We start from the raw sequence: 19,996 nt of genomic DNA, 5'->3' as shown, positions 1-19,996 counted from the left end.
ATACACATCCTATATCATAGACGGAACATCGAACGCATTCCCTCTTGGCGCTGATGACGAGACGCGGGCCGCCATCTTGGGGTGGTGATCCGCTCCACGCAGTGCAATCCGTTTGGCAGGACCGCTAAACTGCGCTTATTCTGTCTTGACACTTTGTATTGATATTTTGTACTTTTATTAACAACATTCTTTCCTTAAATTATTATAATGTTTACAGTGATTGTTTTATATGTATTTTTTATGTATGTTGCTTTGGAATAAAGTGTCTGCCAAATACTTAAACAACATATATAAACACCTGAAAGTTGTTATATCAGCTAAAACCACCAATCTGTATCACTGGATTCAGATAAAACCAAATTCTGTCTTACCCAACAATGTTAGAATTTGAATATTGTTACGTTATGTTAAATGACTCCATTTATATCATGGTTACAATTATACTGTTAAGAAAGTATTGTCTTATACTTTGCCTAAAATGAGAATGCGTCATGATACAAATCTGCTGATGGAATGTTTATTTGTGGATGGATGGATGGAATGGACTAGAGTTTGCAGGTGGGAATTGATACAGGAAAATGATCAGACCAGAACGAGTCAAAATACAATAAAAAGCAGCCAGGGTAAATTCAGACTGACCATTTACAGAAAAATAAGAGAAAATTTAGACTCTAGTACCCAGTATTGAAGTGTTGACTAGTACAGGGTATTGAGTGGTAGTCTTCAGCTCCTAGTATTGTAGTGTTGACTGCTGTACCCAGTATTGTAGTCTTGACTAGTAGAGTATTAAGTGGTATAGAATTCAGTATCTAGTATTGTAGCATTGACTGTAGGCTGAGTATCCAGTGTTACGTATTTTAAACACATAAGCTGTAATTACTATACATAGCCACAGGGGGTAGAACACATAAGCTGTAATTACTATACATAGACACAGGGGGCAGAACACATAAGCTGTAATTACTATACATAGCCACAAGGGGCAGGACACATAAGCTGCAATAACTATTTCAGCCATAGAGGGCAGCACCTTTAGAAAGGTGAGAATAGCGAAACCGGTGCGTTTTATAGGCCATGCATACACAGTATAAAAGCAAGAATTGAAGCCCGAGGAAGGTGTGAAACATCCGGCAAGCCATAGAGAGAGAGATAGGTAGAGAGGATTGCTGTTTGTCGCTCCGCACGTGCGTAATACAATTCCCCTCCTTCTGCTTCGTAGTTACCATACCGAAATACTTAAGTAAATAAAGTGAGTTCAAAGCGATCCTGATTAGACTACTTTCCTTGAAGAAGAACGCAACACCAGTATTGCGTAGTATACACGTTAGTACGTAGTAATGAATGTAGCCTGTTGTGCCTATAGTACTGAGCAGTGTCAATTAAAAAAAGTACAGAAATTGCTGCACCTTTAACTGATGAATTTCACTTGCCAGTATGAACTGTATTGATTGATTGATTGATTGAAAATTTATTTTGAACATGTAAAAGAAAAACAGAAATATCATACAAAAAGTAATGATGTTACACAAAATAGAAAGCATAATTAGATACCTGAATGACAAATACTTGATAATTGTAACATGTTCAAAAAGGTTTGGGAAGAAGTTTACACTTATTAAATTCCACCCCTTCTCCGTAACTCAATGTAATTAAGCTTCCTTAGTCATAATAATAATTATTAATAACATTTTCAGTTATTATTATTAATATCTATATAACTATATATATATGTTATTTTTTTAACGTATCCAAATATATCATTTTCTAAAAATAAAATGTATTACTTATATGTTCATATCAAATATATACTATAATTCCTTACACATTTCTCAAAAAATAAAAATAAAGAAAATAAATAAATATAAAACATTCAAGAAAATATATATATATTATCTCACTATTGATATATTTTAGTATCAAAACTATAATTTAATTCAGAAATTCCCCCAAAAATTATTTTAAATAACAAAAACAAATACAGAAAAAGAATAAATAACAACTAAATAAATAAACAAGGGTTAGGGTTAGAAATCAAAATCAAACACCTTCATCCTTGTACCCTGTGAGAATCATTTCCTTTAACCTCTTTTTGAATAGTTTTAAGTTTGGACATTGCTTGAGCTCTTCTTTTAACCTATTCCGGGAAATTTCACCCAACAGACAGAAATACAAAACCTTTTTCTGGTTGTACGCATCTTTTTCATTGTAAAATTAAACAATCCCTGTAAAAAATAACTCCCTTCTCTTTGAGCGAACATTTTTTGAATATTTGTTTGTTATTTTTTGCTTTAAACATTAATGTGCTGTTTGAAATTCAACCAGATCAGTTAATTTGAGCATTTTTGACTGTATGAATAATGAGTTTGTATGATCCCTATACCCAGCATTGAAAATGGTCCGTATAGCTCTTTTCTGCAGAATAAGCAGTGAATGTATTGTATATGTATTGTAGCATTAACTGCAAAACCAAACCTCTACACAGTAACTTAAATAAGGTGAAACTAGTGAACAACAGAGGATGTGTAGTGATTTATGATCCAGAACCTGTTTAGCTTTAAGTAATACTGCAATGCTTCTTGACATCTTGGAGTGTATGTTTTATGTGAGATTTCCAGTTTAGTTTCTCATCAATTGTTACACTGAGGAGTTTTATTTGACTAACTCATTCAATGTCTACGCCATCAATCTGTATCTTTATTTGTTCATTTGTTCTGCAGTTTCCAAATAACATAAATTTTGTTTTGCTCAAGTTTAACGTTAATTTATTAATATCGAACCATCATTTTATTTGGCTAATTTCTAAATTGATCACCTCTACTATTTGATCTAAATCATCACCGGAAAAAAAAAATGGTATCGTCAGCAAACAAAACAAGTTTCAACAGATTAGATACATTACATGTCATTTATGTAAAGAATAAAACAATGGGCCCAACACTGACCCCTGGGGGACACCACAAGCAATGTCCAAACACAGAGGAACAGTCACCAAGTGTCACAAATTGTTGCCTGTCACTCAACTGTGACTCCTCACCCAGTTGCCCACTATACCCCTGATGCCGCAGCGTTCCAGTTTTTTTTATTAATATGTCATGATTTATTGTGTCTAATGCTTTTTTTAGATGTATGAATTTCCCTACTGATAGTTGTTTTTGGTCTATAGAATTTGTTATTTCTTCAACTGAATCTAATAAAGCCATTGACGTAGATCTATTTGCTCTGAATCCGTATTGATTATCTGTGAGCAGTTTGTGTTTATCTATGAAATTGTCCAGCCGATTATTGAATAGTTTTTCAAGAATTTTGGAGAATTGTGGCAATAATGAGACCGATCTGTAATTTGTAAAGTTGTGTTTGTTCCCAGATTTTTACAGACGTATGACTTTTGCTATTTTCATTTTCTTTGGAACTGTACCAGTTTGGAATGATAAATTACAGATGTATGTGAATGGTTTTGTTATTTCATCAATCACTTTTTTTTACCAGTCATATCTATCTCATCACAATCATTCGATTTTTTACCCTTACAATTCAAAACAATATCAACAATTTCACTTCTGTCCACTGCTGTGAGAAACATAGGGAACTCATTTCTACAATTTATTTTTTTTCATATTTAGCTCAAATGTCCCTTGATCAGGATTTTTTCTTGCTAGGTCCAGACCAATATTGAGAAAAAACTGGTTAAAGCAGTTGGCCACAACATCCATAGCCCATTGTACTCCTCCTTTTCATCAACCAAAAAATACTTAGGATAATTAGGAGTCCAGAACCATTTTTTATAACACTGTTCAGTATGTTCCATATTCCTTTAATATAGTTTTTGTTCTTTTCCAATATATTCCTATAGTAGTCTTTTTTATTAGTTCTTATAATTTTAGTTAACTTATTTTTACATGTTTTATATTTGTTCTCAGCATCTTATAAAGTTTTTAGCCTTATAAAATTTCGGTAGTGTATTTTTCTTTTTACAGGCATTTTGTAGACCCTTCGTGATCCATGGACATTCAGAGTATTTAATTCTTCTTTTATATTGTGTTATTGGACAGTTTTTATTATATTATGTTTTGAATATTCTGAGAAATTTTTCATATGCAATGTTAATATACATTTCATTCCAGTTCTGTGCCAGCAGATCATTTTCAAAAGCAATCATCGATTCTTCAGATCTAACTTGCCTGTATTCTTTATTTTTGACTGGCTTAATGTTCTTATAGTTCCTGTCATAAATTGTAAAAACTGGTAGGTGGTCGCTGATATCATTTATCAATAGTCTGCTTAGTGTACTGTTTTCAATGTCATTAGTGAATATATAAATGGCACAATGTGATGTGATTCTGCTAGGTCTGGTGATGATGGGATAGTAGCTCATGCTGTACATTGTGTTTATAAATTCATGTCATTTTATGTTTATTTGGATTAAGGTCAATATTGAAGTCTCCACAAATAAAAATGGTTTTGTTACCCTTGTTGGAGAAAATGTTTTCCATCCAGTCTTTAAAAACCTCAGGTGCCCTATATAAACAACTAATGATCCGATTTTTACTTTTTTCTTTGCAGATTTCTATTGATATGCATTCCAAAACATTATCCACTACTGTTGTCATACTGTCCAGCACCTTGAAGTTTAATATATTGTCCACATATATGGCTACTCGCCCTCCTCCTTTATTTTGTCTAAGTTCATAACCATGCATGTCAAAGTCCAGTTCTCTGTCCTTATTGATCCAGGTTTCAGATATTGCGATGATATTGAATGGTTGTGAAAATGTATCCAAGTATTCCCCGATAGAAGTGAAGTTTGCGTACAGGCTTCTGCTGTTGAAGTGAATGAATATTGTCCAACTTGAATCGTAAATACTTCTTAAAGAACTACTCAACATGAACAAGAACAACCAACATAAGCTCCTCTTTATTTGTGTTCTTTATTACACATTAAATAGGAGTGGTGAGATTCATGGCAAAAAAATAGACTCATTTGAGATCGATCAGCACGACATCACCCACAACGGGCGTGGAGTCGTGATCCATTCACCCACTCCCAGAGGACCCAGTCGCACTCCCTAATCACATACACCGACAGGAGCCGGGCTCCGTTAAAGCAACATTCATTTAGACACACCAAAGAAATTAAGCACAATTTACAAAATATGCACCTTTCAGTATCACAACTATACAAAGGTTGTTAAAATACGATCAAGGTATAAATGATACATTTCCAAAAAATCAGCGGTTGGCACGCAATAAGAGGGACATTAACATTTTCAGTAAAACTATTTTTCAGGAAAACAGTATTGTGAACAAGTGGATTCTAGAATTCAATCGCATTAACAGTTATCTACTTCATGAGCAATATGTAATACAGTGGGTTAAAATCCATTAATCATATTCCATGTCTCTCCTCCACACAAACTGTATTAAGCCTGACAGTGAATGTTCCTCTGACTTTCCAACGCCCACATCAACTAATGCTAAAGTTTTGAAAGATGTAGAATTCCCAGAAGGTTTACTATTTGCAGAGAAAAGAGAAGATTCCAAGGAGAACATTAATTTTTTCTCCTCCAAATTTGAATGTCTCAAAACTAAATGAATGGCAATAGCTTCAGTTACATCACTTAATTTCACATGTTACGTAAGTGATTATGGTTAATTATTTCACTGGACAATAACTTGTTTGAAAGGCAGCCCAGCAAACAATTTGAGAAGATGAGCAAGTAAATCAAAAACCTGAAAAGGCCAAACAACAGGAGGAAGCTCAATTTCACCAACATATTGAACCTCCTCCTTGACACCAGACTAAGCTAATTATCTACAATAATTTGGGGGAAAATGAGAGAGACTGGAAGGAAGTATTTTAAAAGGCTAATGTGGAAATTTAACAAATCTCACAGAAATGAGCTAAGAAGCAAGAGAATATAAAAGCATGGGTCTGGTCTACTTACAGCGGTTTCATCAAATCATACATTTATTAAAACCAAACTCTTCTGGTGGTTTTGGTTCTCAGAAATGCTAAAGTAATGATCACTTGAAAGTGAAAGATTTCCACTATGGTCACAGTTCCACATTCCTGGCTCTGTCGCCTCTATTATACAGTATTAGCAACGAGTATTTCTAAGGGCATCAAGGACACGATGCATGCAAGGACAACATCTTCTGTAGGCAATAGATCACTACCCACACAATACAAAAGGCAGATGAATTTCAAAGTAATTAGGAGATAATTAGGGTGTTAAAACATTCTGGGGAGAGTAGGAGTTCTCATGCATACTTTGATCCACAACATAACTTTAATGACATTATCAAGTCATATCTAGAAGTTCAAAGAGGAATGGGATATTACACAGTGGCTAGTACATCTGGATTTATCCAGGTTAGTGCTGGTCCATTTTCCATTTGTTCTTTTATTTCTAATTTCAATGGGATTTTAATTTATTCTTTGGCATCCCGTAGGATCTGAAGGAATCACCAAACGTCTGTAGGTCATGGCCTGATGAAGAGTAAAACAAGTTGCTACTTAACACATTGATCCAAAGGGAGTAGTGACATAAACTCCAGTAGAGTTTCCTCCTAGCAGGTAAGACCTCCTGACTAGCGCACGGGGCACCTGGTCCTAGACAGAAGGTCAGACCAAGCTTACTGGTTACCTAGTAGCAAAACAAATAAAACAACTGCAGCTGAGTCTAGTTCAGTTTAGAATTCAGCACGGTGGGCACTAAGAAATAGAGTAATAATTTAGTGTAATGTACAAATGTATTACTTCAAATGTTCAACTTGTTTTCTCTCCAGTCCGTCTTGAAGCGTGCGGGGGGCAGGTTGGCGTGTTCCTTTACATTAGAGTACACTTTGTCTTTGACTTCTTTTTCTTCTTCTTGCCGTCCTTACTCATCTTCTCCTTGTGTTTCCGGATTTCTCGCACTAATGTGTAAAAGGCATCGTCCACGCCCTGGGAAACACAAACACAGACGCATTGTGACAGGCGCAGATCACCAGGGGCTCCGAGAGAGGGCCACCGCCACCGTCTGATGTTTGATTGGGTTACATTCTGAAAACAGGACTTCAAATAGAATGCAATTTGAAACAGAAGTAGAGAGGAAGCCATTTAACAACGCAAATCAAATCCATGCCATATTTCAATCTAGGATTGAGAATCACACTTCAACAGCGCCCCGTAAACGATGTGTTTAGACGGTACGATTGAAGCTAGGGTAGGTCTCTTGGAGAAACCATCCAGGGTGAGCTAGATCTTGAAACTATCCGATAGAAATAAAACCCAGGCCTCCATCCCAAGCCACTCCCCCGAACCAGGGACTAGTGGGCTAGCTTTAGCATTAGGCTGGCCAGCCTTGAGGAGGATGAGGGTTTGGGCAGGGGGCACAGCTAGCAGTGCAGGAAGGTACACCGACGGGTAGACATCGGGCGGAATGCAATGGTTTGATGGCTTTATTTCAGGTCTGTGGGCCACAGATACTGGGATTTTGGATTATTTGTGTCAGCACGTACAATTTATGGACGGGATCCTAAGAGAATTTCCAAAAATATGAAAATAATGAAATAGGGCAGGCAATAAAATATATTGCCTACCCTAGCTTTAATGAGCAAGGCCGAGAGTAAAGGTCCTTCCACAGCAGATATGTAACGAATCAACCAATAAACAAAGAGATAAAATAACTAAATGGCATCAGGCATTTACATTAACAACAGGAATATGCAGCATAATCCAGCATAATTTAAAGTAGGTATGAGTTTAAATCAGTCTGTTGGTACCAACAAAAACCTGTTACAATACAACTGCACACCATGATGTTATCCATAAACAACCTATATTCAAGTACTGCAGTGCAGGGAAATATTGTCTTCTATTGAGATGAATAATCAATACATATTCCAAGATCTTGTTTTTTACAGGTGTATGAATGTAGGTTAGCACTCAGATGGACCAAGAGGACTGTGTATATACCCCATCACTACCCCTATATCCTACAACATATTCAGTCACCATGGTGACCACGACAGAGATGTCTCCAGATTGTGATGTCATCCTGATTTAAATCGCATGCCTGCCCATCAGAGGCTGCGCTATAGCTTTGGTGACAATTAATGTTGCATATCTGAAGACGGAAATCACGCCATTAGTGTTCTGTCTCATAGCTCGACGGTTTATGATTACTTTATTGACAGGGAAAAGAAACGGAAAGAACCCATTGCAAGGGTTCTTTCCAAGGGGGGGCGCAGAACACAGGTGCAAAAGACAAAGAGAACCTGGAACGCTTTGATTTGAGCGACATATGTCTGGAGCATTAGAAGTAAAAGCCAAGCACACAGCTTTCTGCCCAGTGTGATCCCACCATCTAGGAGCTGCTCATGACCTGACCCAGCAGGGAACCCTAAGCACCCCACTCAAGATGACCGCACAGCATCACGACATTAAGCTCCCCCAGATTGTCCAGCATGTTGATTGGTTGTTTTTTAGTTTTTTTTTTGGGGGGGGGGGGGGGGGGAGGGGAATGATCAACCACGAAACACAAGAAGACTACCAGAAGAGGAAAGGAGGAGACCAACCATCCCTTTTTCCTGGTTAGTAAGCATCTAGACACCCCCGCCCCACCTAGCAAGTAAGCATTATGCCCCAGCCTCTCACTGACCTCTAGAAATCAAACACACACACACACCTGGCAGAGGAGGGCTGAACTTACCCCTGTTTTGTTTTTTTTTACATCACAACACACTTTTTAAGCTTGACACAGCGCGGCGTCTTTTCCTCCTTGCAGAGCTTACTGAGTCGGTGCAGCCTGATCTCCCGCACCAGAGTGTAAAAGGCATCTTCCACCCTCTGCATTGCGAGACACAACCTCCCTCAGTGTTATGGTACACAGGGGGCACACAAGCACCAATGGTTTACAAAGCAACAGGTTTGTGTGTACACACGCCACACACAATCAGTATGTTAAGGCCCGGGTTGGTCTGATAGGTTAACATGGGAGTTACATTAGGACCGGTAGGACCTTTGGCTTGCAGTCAACCGTTGTAGGAGTAGGACACGTTAAATGGGCGTTGGTGGCTTCGCTGATGTCTGATAACCATGTCATTGGGAGGGGGTGGACACGCAAAATGTGTGCGAGGACAGCAACGCCTTCTGGAAAGTCAACAGCAAGCCCGCCACAAGGAGAGAGACAGATCGGCACAGACACGAATCACTGGAGCTGGCGCCCGACAGAGTCTGATTGCCCTCATTGATAAAGGTCCAGGAAAGGTCATGAATACATGCCGTGGATTCCGGCACAAGACACACAACGCCACACACACCAGAATAATTAATACCACGATAACAAGGACCAATAAAACATGTCCCGTCGTGCAGGTTCCATGACCCAATCTTAATGATTATTGTTGATTAATTAAGAATCGTGATCTATTTTAGGCCATGATTAATTAATTGACATGAGCACGATAGGGTAGCATGCAACAAAACCCTCATCGCCCATTTATAATCAACCCAAAGAGGAAGTACAGAACAGTGCGTGGGCCGAGAGGCAGAACATCAGAAGGGCCCAGAGAGCCACTGAAACACAAAACACAGGAACCGCGAGAAGAAGACCACTCTAGATCAATGTGTAGCGCCATCATTATGAAGAGATGGGGCGATGACATCAGCAGTGACCAGACCAGGGTTTCGAATGCGGCACAGACCAAATGTGACCATGAGAAGACGGCGGGTCAGTTAGTACCAAGGAGGGCGGCGGAGGCATTTTGAAACCATGAAGGGTTGAGACAACATGACAGCCATCTCTATAGATACACAGCGAGCACGTTGTGTCTAGAGCTGGGCGATATATCGATATTTAAAAATATATCGATATTTTTTCAAACGCGATATGGAACGAGACCATATCGTCACCAACGATATAATTTAATTTGCGTTGAAATTACAGCACATTTGTTCCAAATAACAGCAGTTTCGAACCGCGCCTGCCGCCTGCTATTTCGTATCTCTGCTTATGTCTCTCCCGCTCTGCCTCCGGCTCACACACACATTCTCTGCCCCCCCCTTCCACTCACGTCACTTTTTGAAATCGCGAAACATGGAGTCCGCACAAGCGGCTCCGAGGAGCTTGTTTGTAGGCGAAAGACCAACGGCTCCATAGGGGTTTATTCAACCATCAAACTGTATTCAATTCTGAACGGTAGGAATAGTAACGGTCAATCATAACGGTAGGTAGGTATAATAATAACTCCACAGTAACTGACTTCAAGGGTTCTCACTCCGCGAGGCCCAAACATAAAACATAAACAAGTAACCTAGCAACGCCCCCCCTCCCACGCCGTCGTTACGATTCATAATATTTCAGAGTGATTCCCCCCCCCTCACCTGTCTGGTCTTTGCAGAGGTCTCGATGAACGGGATGACGTAGCTGCGAGCCAGGTCCTGGGCCTGCTTGGTGTCCACTGTCCGGGAGGGGAGGTCACACTTGTTGCCCACCAGGACCATGGGCACGTCCTCGGAGTCCTTCACCCGCTTGATCTGCTCTCTGGAAACGGGGGGACGGCTTGGGTCATCGCGGTGGACGCACCGGAGATTTAATCACGTTATCAGATCTGTTTGTGGCTTTTAAATGCTCCTTTAATGATGGATACCGTTCCCTTCGGCTCAGTTTATCGAGTCTCATATTCATTTATTGTATACATCCTGACTGCTTGTGAAATATTTTGGGTAAAAAAATAAAAAGTCTCCTCATATTTAGTTCAGACTAAATAAATATCTGAACAAAAATAAAATAAATCACTGAATACATTTTCTCAATTCACTAATGATTCAATACCACATAATCATCATAACAACCGGTTTGTTGATGGGCCATGGTAAATCCATTTACTGACTCATGAGGAGAACAGAGGGGATCCACCACCTATAGCGGTGGATCCCTTTAGTAACTCATGAGGACATGGGTCAGGACTCAGCTATAGCGGTGGATCCCTTTAGTAACTCATGAGGACATGGGTCAGGACTCAGCTATAGCGGTGGATCCCTTTAGTAACTCACGAGGACATGGGTCAGGACTCAGCTATAGCGGTGGATCCCTTTAGTAACTCATGAGGCAGGGGTCAGGACTCACCTATAGTGGTGGATGTCCTCAAAGGACTTGGTGTTGTTGATGGCGAAGACGCAGAGGAAGCCCTCGCCGGTCCTCATGTACTGGTCCCGCATGGCGCTGTACTCCTCCTGGCCCGCTGTGTCCAGGATGTCCAGTAGACACGTCTCCCCGTCTATCACTACCTGCTTTCTGTACGAGTCCTAGGGACAAGAGGAGGACGGGCATGGTCAATCACTACCTCTGAGCCATATGACCAGGATTCCTATCCATTTTTAATTTGGATTAATTCATTTTATCAGGGGGCTAGAAATGTAATAAAATGTATTTCATTATGTTGACTCCAGATCATCTTAAATAGTTATACACTGGTTGATCTTCCAATAACGCATACATAAGATACATTGTATTCAGATCACAAATTTCCAAACTAGAAAATAGGCCAAAGGACTAAAACTGACAGTAAATTACCTTTTCAGCGACTCTAATTAGAAAACAAAACATTTTTAGGGACTTAAATAATCCTACTTGCTCTCAAGTGACAGTCAATCATGACATCTACACACTTTGTTTTTAGCTTTAACATGAATGTGATTTAATTGTAAGTCAATTTACATAATAGGCCCGACACTTTGCCTCTATTTCACTCCTAGCAATTCACTGTGGTCACTTGTACAAGTTCCTTCAACATCCCCCCTATTTTCCCTCCTGTTGGGGGGTAGAGATAAGGGGTTGTTACTCTACCTATCCTGCAGGTGTACTGGGACCAAGAGGTTAATATGAAGGTAATGTACGTCGGCGTTGTGAAATGGACTTTACCTCGATGGTTGGGTCATACTCGTCCACAAAATGGTTCTGGATGAGCTGGATGGTCAATGCGCTCTTGCCTACGCCTCCAGCCCCCACCACCACCAGCTTATACTCGGTCATGATTCACCTGGGGAATAGCAGGGGTATACCGTTTAATTAAACATATAGATAGCAATAGAGACAGATATATAGAGAGGTTTTTTGGTACTATTTAACTTCAAAGAGGAGGTTTTCCAAAGTGCTCGCAAGCTAGAAAAAGACTAGCAGGCGGAGGTGGGCGCAGTAAAGGATGGTCCAATGTTACACAATGAGCAGAGGAGTCAGTATGCTTCAGGTTCAAAACCTAAACGTTAGGGATGGAAGGTAAGAAGCAGTTAGTAGAAGGTGGATGTTTGATGGCCTACTGGGTCTAGACAATGTTTATAGACAAAACAGCAGGTCTACAGATACAGAAATGCAATGAAAACTAATCTCCACCAGGAAATTTTTGAAGACTGTGGTAATTAGGGTTATCTTGTTAATGATAACCCTAATTGTTAATTATTGCGCATCGGGTTATGCTAGTTACATAGCGTGTTGTTATGCATGACCGAACTAGAGGTTATATTTGTGTAACTCGTATTGCTGGACGATAAATCAAATATATATATATATAATTTATTTACATTCCAGCACTACAAGTGATGCGCGTTCCATAGAATTCAAGAGGCCGTGTCAGTGTGTGAGGATGTATGCACACAGCGCCCCACACACTGAGGGAATCCCTGCATCAAAATCACAGAGCGCTGTTCATGTGATTTTATCAGCAAGATGGGTGCCCCTGACGGCGCTAGTTGATACATGTTTCAGCCCCTCCCACTCACAACAACTCAGAATGACCCGCTTTCTTCTACTGCTCAGGACAGAACTTGGGCCAAAGATTAAGAAAGTTTACCTAAGAAAGGTTCACATACTTTGGTTTGGGGGAAAAAGCTCCCCGGCGTCTAACCGAGCTCAGACTAGCATCAGGTGCAAAATATGTCTGCGACCTGTCCTCAGCAGAACGAGAAACCACCCCAGCTCCTCCTCTGTCAGAAAGGTGAGCACTCCCTAAGAGTGAGGTTGCGCTATCATGCTAGTGGCATTACTCTTAAATCTTTAAATTGAACACTCTTTATTATTAAATATATATCGTGATAATCATAGATAAATATAAAAACAAAACAATGTGTACTAAATGTGTACTTAAAATATGGATTTAATATAAACAATTGATTTGAATATTGAAGTCATACTGGAATGAATGTGGAGTCAGGCCATCATTGGAAACTACCCCTCCTTTAAGTCAAATAAATAAATAAATAAATATCTCCTTCCTGTATTTGGTTCTGCCATTTATTGTGAAGAATGTGCAGATTAATTACCAAAGGCTCAGAAAACGTTATTTGTTTGAAAATTGAGCCTCAAGAAAACTAGGATGAGCTTTAATGAGGGTGTGCTGAAAGATCATAAACCACGCTGTGCTCAAGACCAGTGACCGATTATAGGGGGAAGTAATAAATACACATTTTCTGGTCCGGACAAAACTATTGAATACTGCGCCTCAAAGCTAGCATTAAGCATTCTCCTGAAATTATATTAATGGCATGTTCTGTCGAAACAATGAAAACTTTAGCCAGGCATAAATCCATAACAAATCATTAAGGCAAAAAAAAAAAAAAAAACGAGAAAATGGGCGTCAGCTTTGAAAACAATCATCAGTGTCAGGCCAACCTTCCAGTACATTGCATACTAGTGTGGATAGCCCTAGGGTCAAGGAGGAGTTCCCTTAGCATGTCATCCTGGAGACAGAGGCAAGTGAATGACTTAAAACCAGACAATATTTGAGTACTACAACAAAATAAATAAAAGAAATTAACGAAAAAACGAAGAACAACGAACCAACTGGTCTACACTAAAGGAAGTAGTCTAGTCCTGGGAACCAAGGAACAATCGAGGGTTTCAACGTATGCCGTTGTCTATAACAGGCTCATCTGTATCTGTTTGGACATAACAAAGATAAAGCAAAAACAGTTCCCATTAGAGCTGTCAATAAACGGTCGGCAAATAGCCGTAATGCTGAGCTAGATTGACACTTGACGGTGGGTTTGAACATTGTAAACCACTTTGAAGAGTCCCTAAATAGAAACACGCATTGTGTGTAGCAGAAAGTAGCAAGATTTGATGGTTTTTATGGAGCATCAAGTGTATCCAGTAGTGACCGGTGTGGTCCAACAGCCTACTTGCTGAACACAACGCAGGCTGATCACACTGGATTTCAATCGGCCATACAACTTTCCCACTTACGACCCTACTACTGGTGACAAGCAAATAACAGCCATTATTTAAAGGAAGAACCGAGTGTGTTTGTATTTGGTGGTTTAACGCCCGGCCTCCAGGAGCCGTGTGGCCCTTGTGTCTGTCGGGGGGGTGCAGCACCACTGGTTAGCCGCCCCCCCAGGAGCCGTGTGGCCCTTGTGTCTGTCGGGGGGGGGCAGCACCACTGGTTAGCTTAGTAGCTCATAGCAGCCCAGTGGCAGAAGCGACCGAGATTACCCAAATCGACCCACATCTCAATAACAATATGGCACCAGAATGTTGACATGAGGCGACCGCTGCGGTCCAGGGTCCCGGCTGTACTGGGTGTAGACGGACACCAGCAGCGGTCCAGCCCCCCCCCCCCCCCCCCTCCCTGCACCGGGTGTAGACGGGGAACAGCGGTGGGGCTCCGGGCTGCCGGAGGCGTCAGGGCCACACGGCGGGGTAGTGTTGGGCGTAGTTTGCGTTCAGAACGGTTCTTTCACTCGATACCGATCCGCTGACGTTCAGGGTTCAAACGTAACCCCACTAGTTTAAATACCTTACGGCGGATCTCATTCTCAGTGTGTGATTCCCGTACTGGTCTTCCGTTTGTCCCCCACCCGGGCCATTAGCGTCGCTTTACCTTTAGCTGAGCAGTTCCGCGTCCGCAGTGTCGACCGACGTTCAGGCGGATGATCCTCCGTCTTCAGTCCCGCTCCGAGGGTCCTGTCCGCCCCGATCCCCTCATTCACCTCCGCACGGCCGGGTGGTAGGAAAACAGGAATATAGGAAGGTTTGGATATTAATCGGTGTAACTTTCCATTGGGCCGGGCGGTCGGCCTGACGTCGAGGTGGAGTCCGGGCGGAGGAGACGGGTGGAGCTCTGCTACCCACAATGCACCGCAGCCAGCGTCCACACAGCAGTGTTGCCAGATTGGACTAGATTTCCTGCCCACTCTGGCAACACTGGCTGAAGCGCGCTGCAGCCAGCGTTGCCAGATTGGGCGGGAAATCTGGCCTAATCTGGCAACACTTCCACACAGCGCTGTTTCGTTAGAGCCTTCAGAGGCCCACATAAATACAATATAAATACAATAAAAATGCAATACTAATGTGGATATGAAAATGAAATAAAACATCAAGTCGTTTTTTTAGGGGCTATGGTCAAGGTGATCCTAGATGTAGTAACGCATTGCTGGTGATTCAGCCACTCGTTCCTAAAATATACTAAGTCGTAAATAATAACAATTATATCATCAGATGTTTGAAAACATTGCAAAACAAATGGGGAAACTATTGCTTGTGAGCCAGTGTAACATGCCGGAAAGGTGGTGTCAGAGCAGGGCCCAGCCCTCTGCATGCAGCTCTCTGCCTGCAGAGTCTTCGGAGGCAGGGGGCGCCTCTCTTTATATAGGCTCTAAATATAACCACGGGCTGAGGACGTCATCCAGGAAACAATCCGTCCATTCCTGATGTCGGCCCCACCCACAGCTACAGGGTGCTGAAGAGTTGCAGAATGGGATTTAAATAGGCGACAATGAAAACATTTACTCTCTAAAACATTAATATTACAGTCACTAAGTGTATTTTTTTTTATTTTTTTTTTTACGTTAAATGGGATTCCAAACCCATCTAAACCATTACATCACAGTGTGATTTGTGTCTTATGAAAAATATTTATAAAAAAACTACAAAGGGTAAACAATTTCGAAGTTGTCAAACGGGTCAACGGGAAGTCCCGCCCCCTGTGACGAAAGATCTGGTCCAGTTTACTGTTCAGTCTTTATGGTGCGTTCAAATGCTGGAAATGATGGGGAAAACATTTTCGCGACGTAGGAAAGTTAGCGTGAACGACACCTCGTGACGCTGTTATGATTCTACTTCCGTTCGGCAACTCGGGTCAAATTTTGATGACAAAGTTGCCCAGTTGGTGATGTATGGTTTACTAGTGAACGTGGCAGAACACAAACGTTTTACTCAATACAAAGAATCAACCATCATATCACGTACTTTACTATTGATTGACTATGTAACATCTGTTGGCATGACTTTGCTCAGTTTTAAACGTTGTGTACTGGTAACCCAGCTCTAGATAAGGGCAAGTGCTGCCTTCCATACAGTGGCAGTACTGTATGTGCTTCTCATAAATAAAAGCAAAAGGATAGTAGGTGATAGGCATCAAGGAAATAAAGGCATGCAAACTTGAAACTGATCCTACTAAGTTCTAAGTTGTTTTATCGGATTAAAAACCCCTGCTGTGAAGAACTTTTAGATTCCCAACGCAGTGCACATGAACAGTCGCTGTCGGGAACACGCGTAAGCGTGAGCGTCATTACTGGCGAGCCATCTCGTTATCATCAGGAAAGTGTACGCGCCTTTAAACAGCGAAGCCTGGTTCATTGTCCTGGTAATAACGAGATGCCTCCTTGGTGATGTCGCTCATGCTTACGCGTGTTCCCGACAGCGACTGTTCATGTGCACTGCGTTCGGAATCTAAAAGTTCCTCACGCAGGTTTTTTTTATCTGATAAAAAACAGTCAGAACTAAACAGAATTTATAGTGTGTTCCTGAATCCTGGGACGCCAGCATTCCAACTTGCAGTGCAGTGAAGTATATGATATGATGGTGATTATTTTATATTGAGTAAAACTTTCATGTTCCGCCATGTCCATGCGTTTCACTAGTAAACCATACGTCACCAACTGGGCAACTCTGTTATCAAAATCTGGCCCCAGTTGCCGAACGGAAGTAGAATCATAACAGCGTCATGAGGTGTCGTTCACGAGAACTTTCAGACTGCGTGAAAATGTTTTCCCCCATAATTCCCAGATGGGGAACGCGCCATTAGTAGGATCAGTTTCAAGTTTGTGGTGCTTCAGTGAGCAAATAAAGAGCAAATGATTCAAAAGTTTATGCACCACATGTGCCTTGCACTACAAAAATACATATAGAAGCGGTAAAGCAGAAGAATAGAGAAAAAAATTCAATTGATAATAATGGATACCAGTTCCAGAAACATATTATTTGAATCGAAATTAATTAATTCATTACTGGTTTTTAAGCACACAATATACACCGTAAGAAATAAAAATGCAGACTTAATATTTATGAAAAACTACTAGGGGCAGTTGATTTCAACATAAGTTTGGCCTTTTTTTTTCACATGTGAATTGGGATTCAAGTGGCCTAAAATATTCCCGTTGGCCAAGTCAAACCTAAGTGATTCTCACTGTTGGCGACAACCTGACAAGAACGCATTGATCGAAAAAGCGCTTGTTGTAGTCAAACTTCGGAAAACTGTAGTTCCACGCTAGAGACGCTAGAGGTCGGCATTACCCGCCGTCGCGCAATGACGTCGGTTAGGTAGAGTGGAGTCTAATTTCATTTTAAACAGTGCTGTCTTTTCCTTTGTTCGAAAGGAACCACCTTTTCATCTCACCTTTTCCCGATGACGTTTTCGACAAAGGTATCGTTCACGGGAACTTTCCGACGTGGCGAAAATGTTTTCCCCATATTTCCCAGCAATCTGAACGCGCCATGAACTCCCCTGCTGTTTAGTCTGGAAGCCTGAAATAATACATATCAACAACCAAATATTGATGAAGATATGAGCTGCAGTATTGTATACGCGACAGGGTAAATATAAGGTCCACATTGGTTGATACGGTTCAATAGCCTATTAAAAGTTTTTCAACGTCAATATTTTAGAGCAGTTGTCATAAAAGGTGCGTTCATCGTCCTGGTGATAACGAGACAGCTCACCAGCGATGACGCTCACTCTTACGCGAGTTCCCGACAGCGACCGTTTAGGTGCACTGCGTTGGGAATCTAAAAGTTCTTCACAGCAGGGTTTTTCTATCCGATAAAAACCAGTCAGAACTAAACAGAACTTAGTAGGATCAGTTTCAAGTTTGCATTCCTTTACTTCCTTGATGCCTATCACCTACAATACTTTCACTTTTATTTATGAGAAGCACATACAGTATTGCCACTGTATGGAAGGTAAGACTTGCCCATATACAGCTGGTTTACCAGTACACAACATTAACAACTGAGCAAAGTCGATGCTAACAGACGGTTACGACGTCAATCAATAGTAAAGTATGTGATATGAAGGTTGATTATTTTATACCGAGTAAAACATTCATGTTCCGCCATGTTCATGCGCGTCACTAGTCAACCATGCGTCACGAACTGGGCAACTCTGTTATTCATGATGCGTTCATATCGCTGGAAATTATGGGGAAAACATTTTCGCGACGTCGGAAAGTTTGCGTGAACGACACCTCCTGACGCTGTTATGATTCTAGTTCCGTTCGGCAACTCGGGCCAAATTTTGATAACAGAGTTGCCCAGTTGGTGACGTATGGTTAATAGTGACATGCATGAATAGGCAAAACATGAACGTTTTAGTCAATATAAAAGAATCAACCATCATATCACATACTTTACTATTGATTGACGTTGTTACCGTCTGTTGGCATCGACTTTGCGCAGTTTTAAACATTAAACATAAACAAACCAGCTCTAGATAAGGGGAAGTGTAGCCTTCCATACAGACAATGCTTCTCATAAATAAAAGCAAAAGGATAGTAAGTGATGGGCTCCAAGGAAATAAATGCGTTCAAACTTGAAACTGATCCTACTAAGTACTGTTTAGTTCAGACTTTTTTTTATTGGATAAAAAAACCCTGCTGTGAAGAACTTTTAGATTCCCAACGCAGTGCACGTGAACGGTCGCTGTCTGGAACACGCGTAAGAGTGAGCGTCATCACTGGCGGGCCGTCTCGTTATAACCAGGAGAGTGAACGCGCCTCGAAATCTGGCCCCAGTTGCCAAACGGAAGTGGAATCATAAGAGCGTCATGACGTGTCTTTCACAAGAACTTTCAGACGTTGCGAAAATGTTCCCCCATAATTTCCAGCGATATGAACGCACCAAAACATTTCCACCCTTTCCCCCAAGCCTGTTCATGCACAATGACAAATGGATGCCATACACCATACCCACCACAGCGTGGTAGCACATGTCCAGTTATATATAGAAGCATTCTGAAATACTTTGAACTGTTCACGAATGTGACGGCATCGTTGAAACTTCTTTCCAGTCCACAAATATTATATATATGTAAATATATATATATATATATATATATATATATATATATATATATATATATATATATATATATATATATATATATATATATATATATATATGTAAATATATATATATATATATATATATATATATATATATATATATTACATTCTCCTTGAAATTCATTGCAGCTATAATACAGTTCATCACTAAATCAGTCATACAATAAATTGCGGGTCAAATTAATCTGTCGATCTGTTAGAAATAAGCTCTAATGTAGGCCTAGACTAGGTCTAATTTTGGGTTGGAACTTGGACCATTGTTTCTCTGGTATTGCATTTTTGCCTCATAATTTTAATTAATGTGCCTGAATCATTTGCTTCAGTGAGCAAATAAAGAGCAAATTATTCAAAAGTTTATGCACCACATGTGCCTTGCATGAGCCTGGAGCCTATTGCAGCTTTAAACCCCATCTCTCCTCCTCAAGCAAGAGACTGAAGCCTATTGCAGCTTTAAACCCCATCTCTCCTCCTCAAGGAGCTTGGAGCATATTGCAGCTTTAAACCCTTTCTCTCCTCCTCAAGGCGCCTGGAGCCTATTGCAGCTTTAAACCCCATCTCTCCTCCTCAAGGAGCCTGGAGCCTATTGCTGCTTTAAACCCCATCTCTCCTCCTCAAGGA

At 40.7% G+C, this 19,996-nt stretch overlaps 1 protein-coding gene across 2 annotated transcripts; it reads right to left on the bottom strand.

The window, feature by feature from the left end:
* Positions 1-4,884: 4,884 nt before the first annotated feature.
* Positions 4,885-15,099, bottom strand: LOC307080535 (GTPase KRas). Of its 2 annotated transcripts, XM_079743277.1 has the most exons (6): positions 14,860-15,099; positions 11,907-12,024; positions 11,112-11,290; positions 10,367-10,526; positions 8,694-8,830; positions 4,885-6,943 (listed from the first exon to the last, which is right to left on the bottom strand). In XM_079743277.1, exons 2-5 carry the CDS (start codon positions 12,015-12,017, stop codon positions 8,711-8,713), a joined length of 570 nt encoding a protein of 189 aa, XP_079599403.1. In that variant the 5' UTR covers positions 12,018-12,024; positions 14,860-15,099; the 3' UTR covers positions 4,885-6,943; positions 8,694-8,710. The 2 variants fall into 2 exon arrangements, with proteins under 2 accessions (XP_079599403.1, XP_079599404.1); XM_079743278.1 differs by lacking the exon at positions 8,694-8,830.
* Between the last annotated feature and the right edge of the window lie 4,897 nt (positions 15,100-19,996).

The sequence above is a fragment of the Pollachius pollachius genome (assembly GCF_949987615.1).
Source record: "Pollachius pollachius genome assembly, chromosome: 9".
NCBI classification, from domain to species: domain Eukaryota; kingdom Metazoa; phylum Chordata; class Actinopteri; order Gadiformes; family Gadidae; genus Pollachius; species Pollachius pollachius.
The sequence above is the reverse complement of the archived record's forward strand: the minus strand, read 5'-3'. Positions and strand labels throughout refer to the sequence as shown.

Excerpts from the sequence above, each read along its gene's own strand:
- LOC307080535 (XM_079743277.1), bottom strand. The coding sequence starts at position 12,017 with ATGACCGAGTATAAGCTGGTGGTGGTGGGGGCTGGAGGCGTAGGCAAG. Across the intron at positions 10,527-11,111 it reads GAGGACATCCACCACTATAG|AGAGCAGATCAAGCGGGTGA; the intron begins GTGAGTCCTGAC and ends CCCCGTTTCCAG. Across the intron at positions 8,831-10,366 it reads CCTCTGCAAAGACCAGACAG|AGGGTGGAAGATGCCTTTTA; the intron begins GTGAGGGGGGGG and ends CTCGCAATGCAG.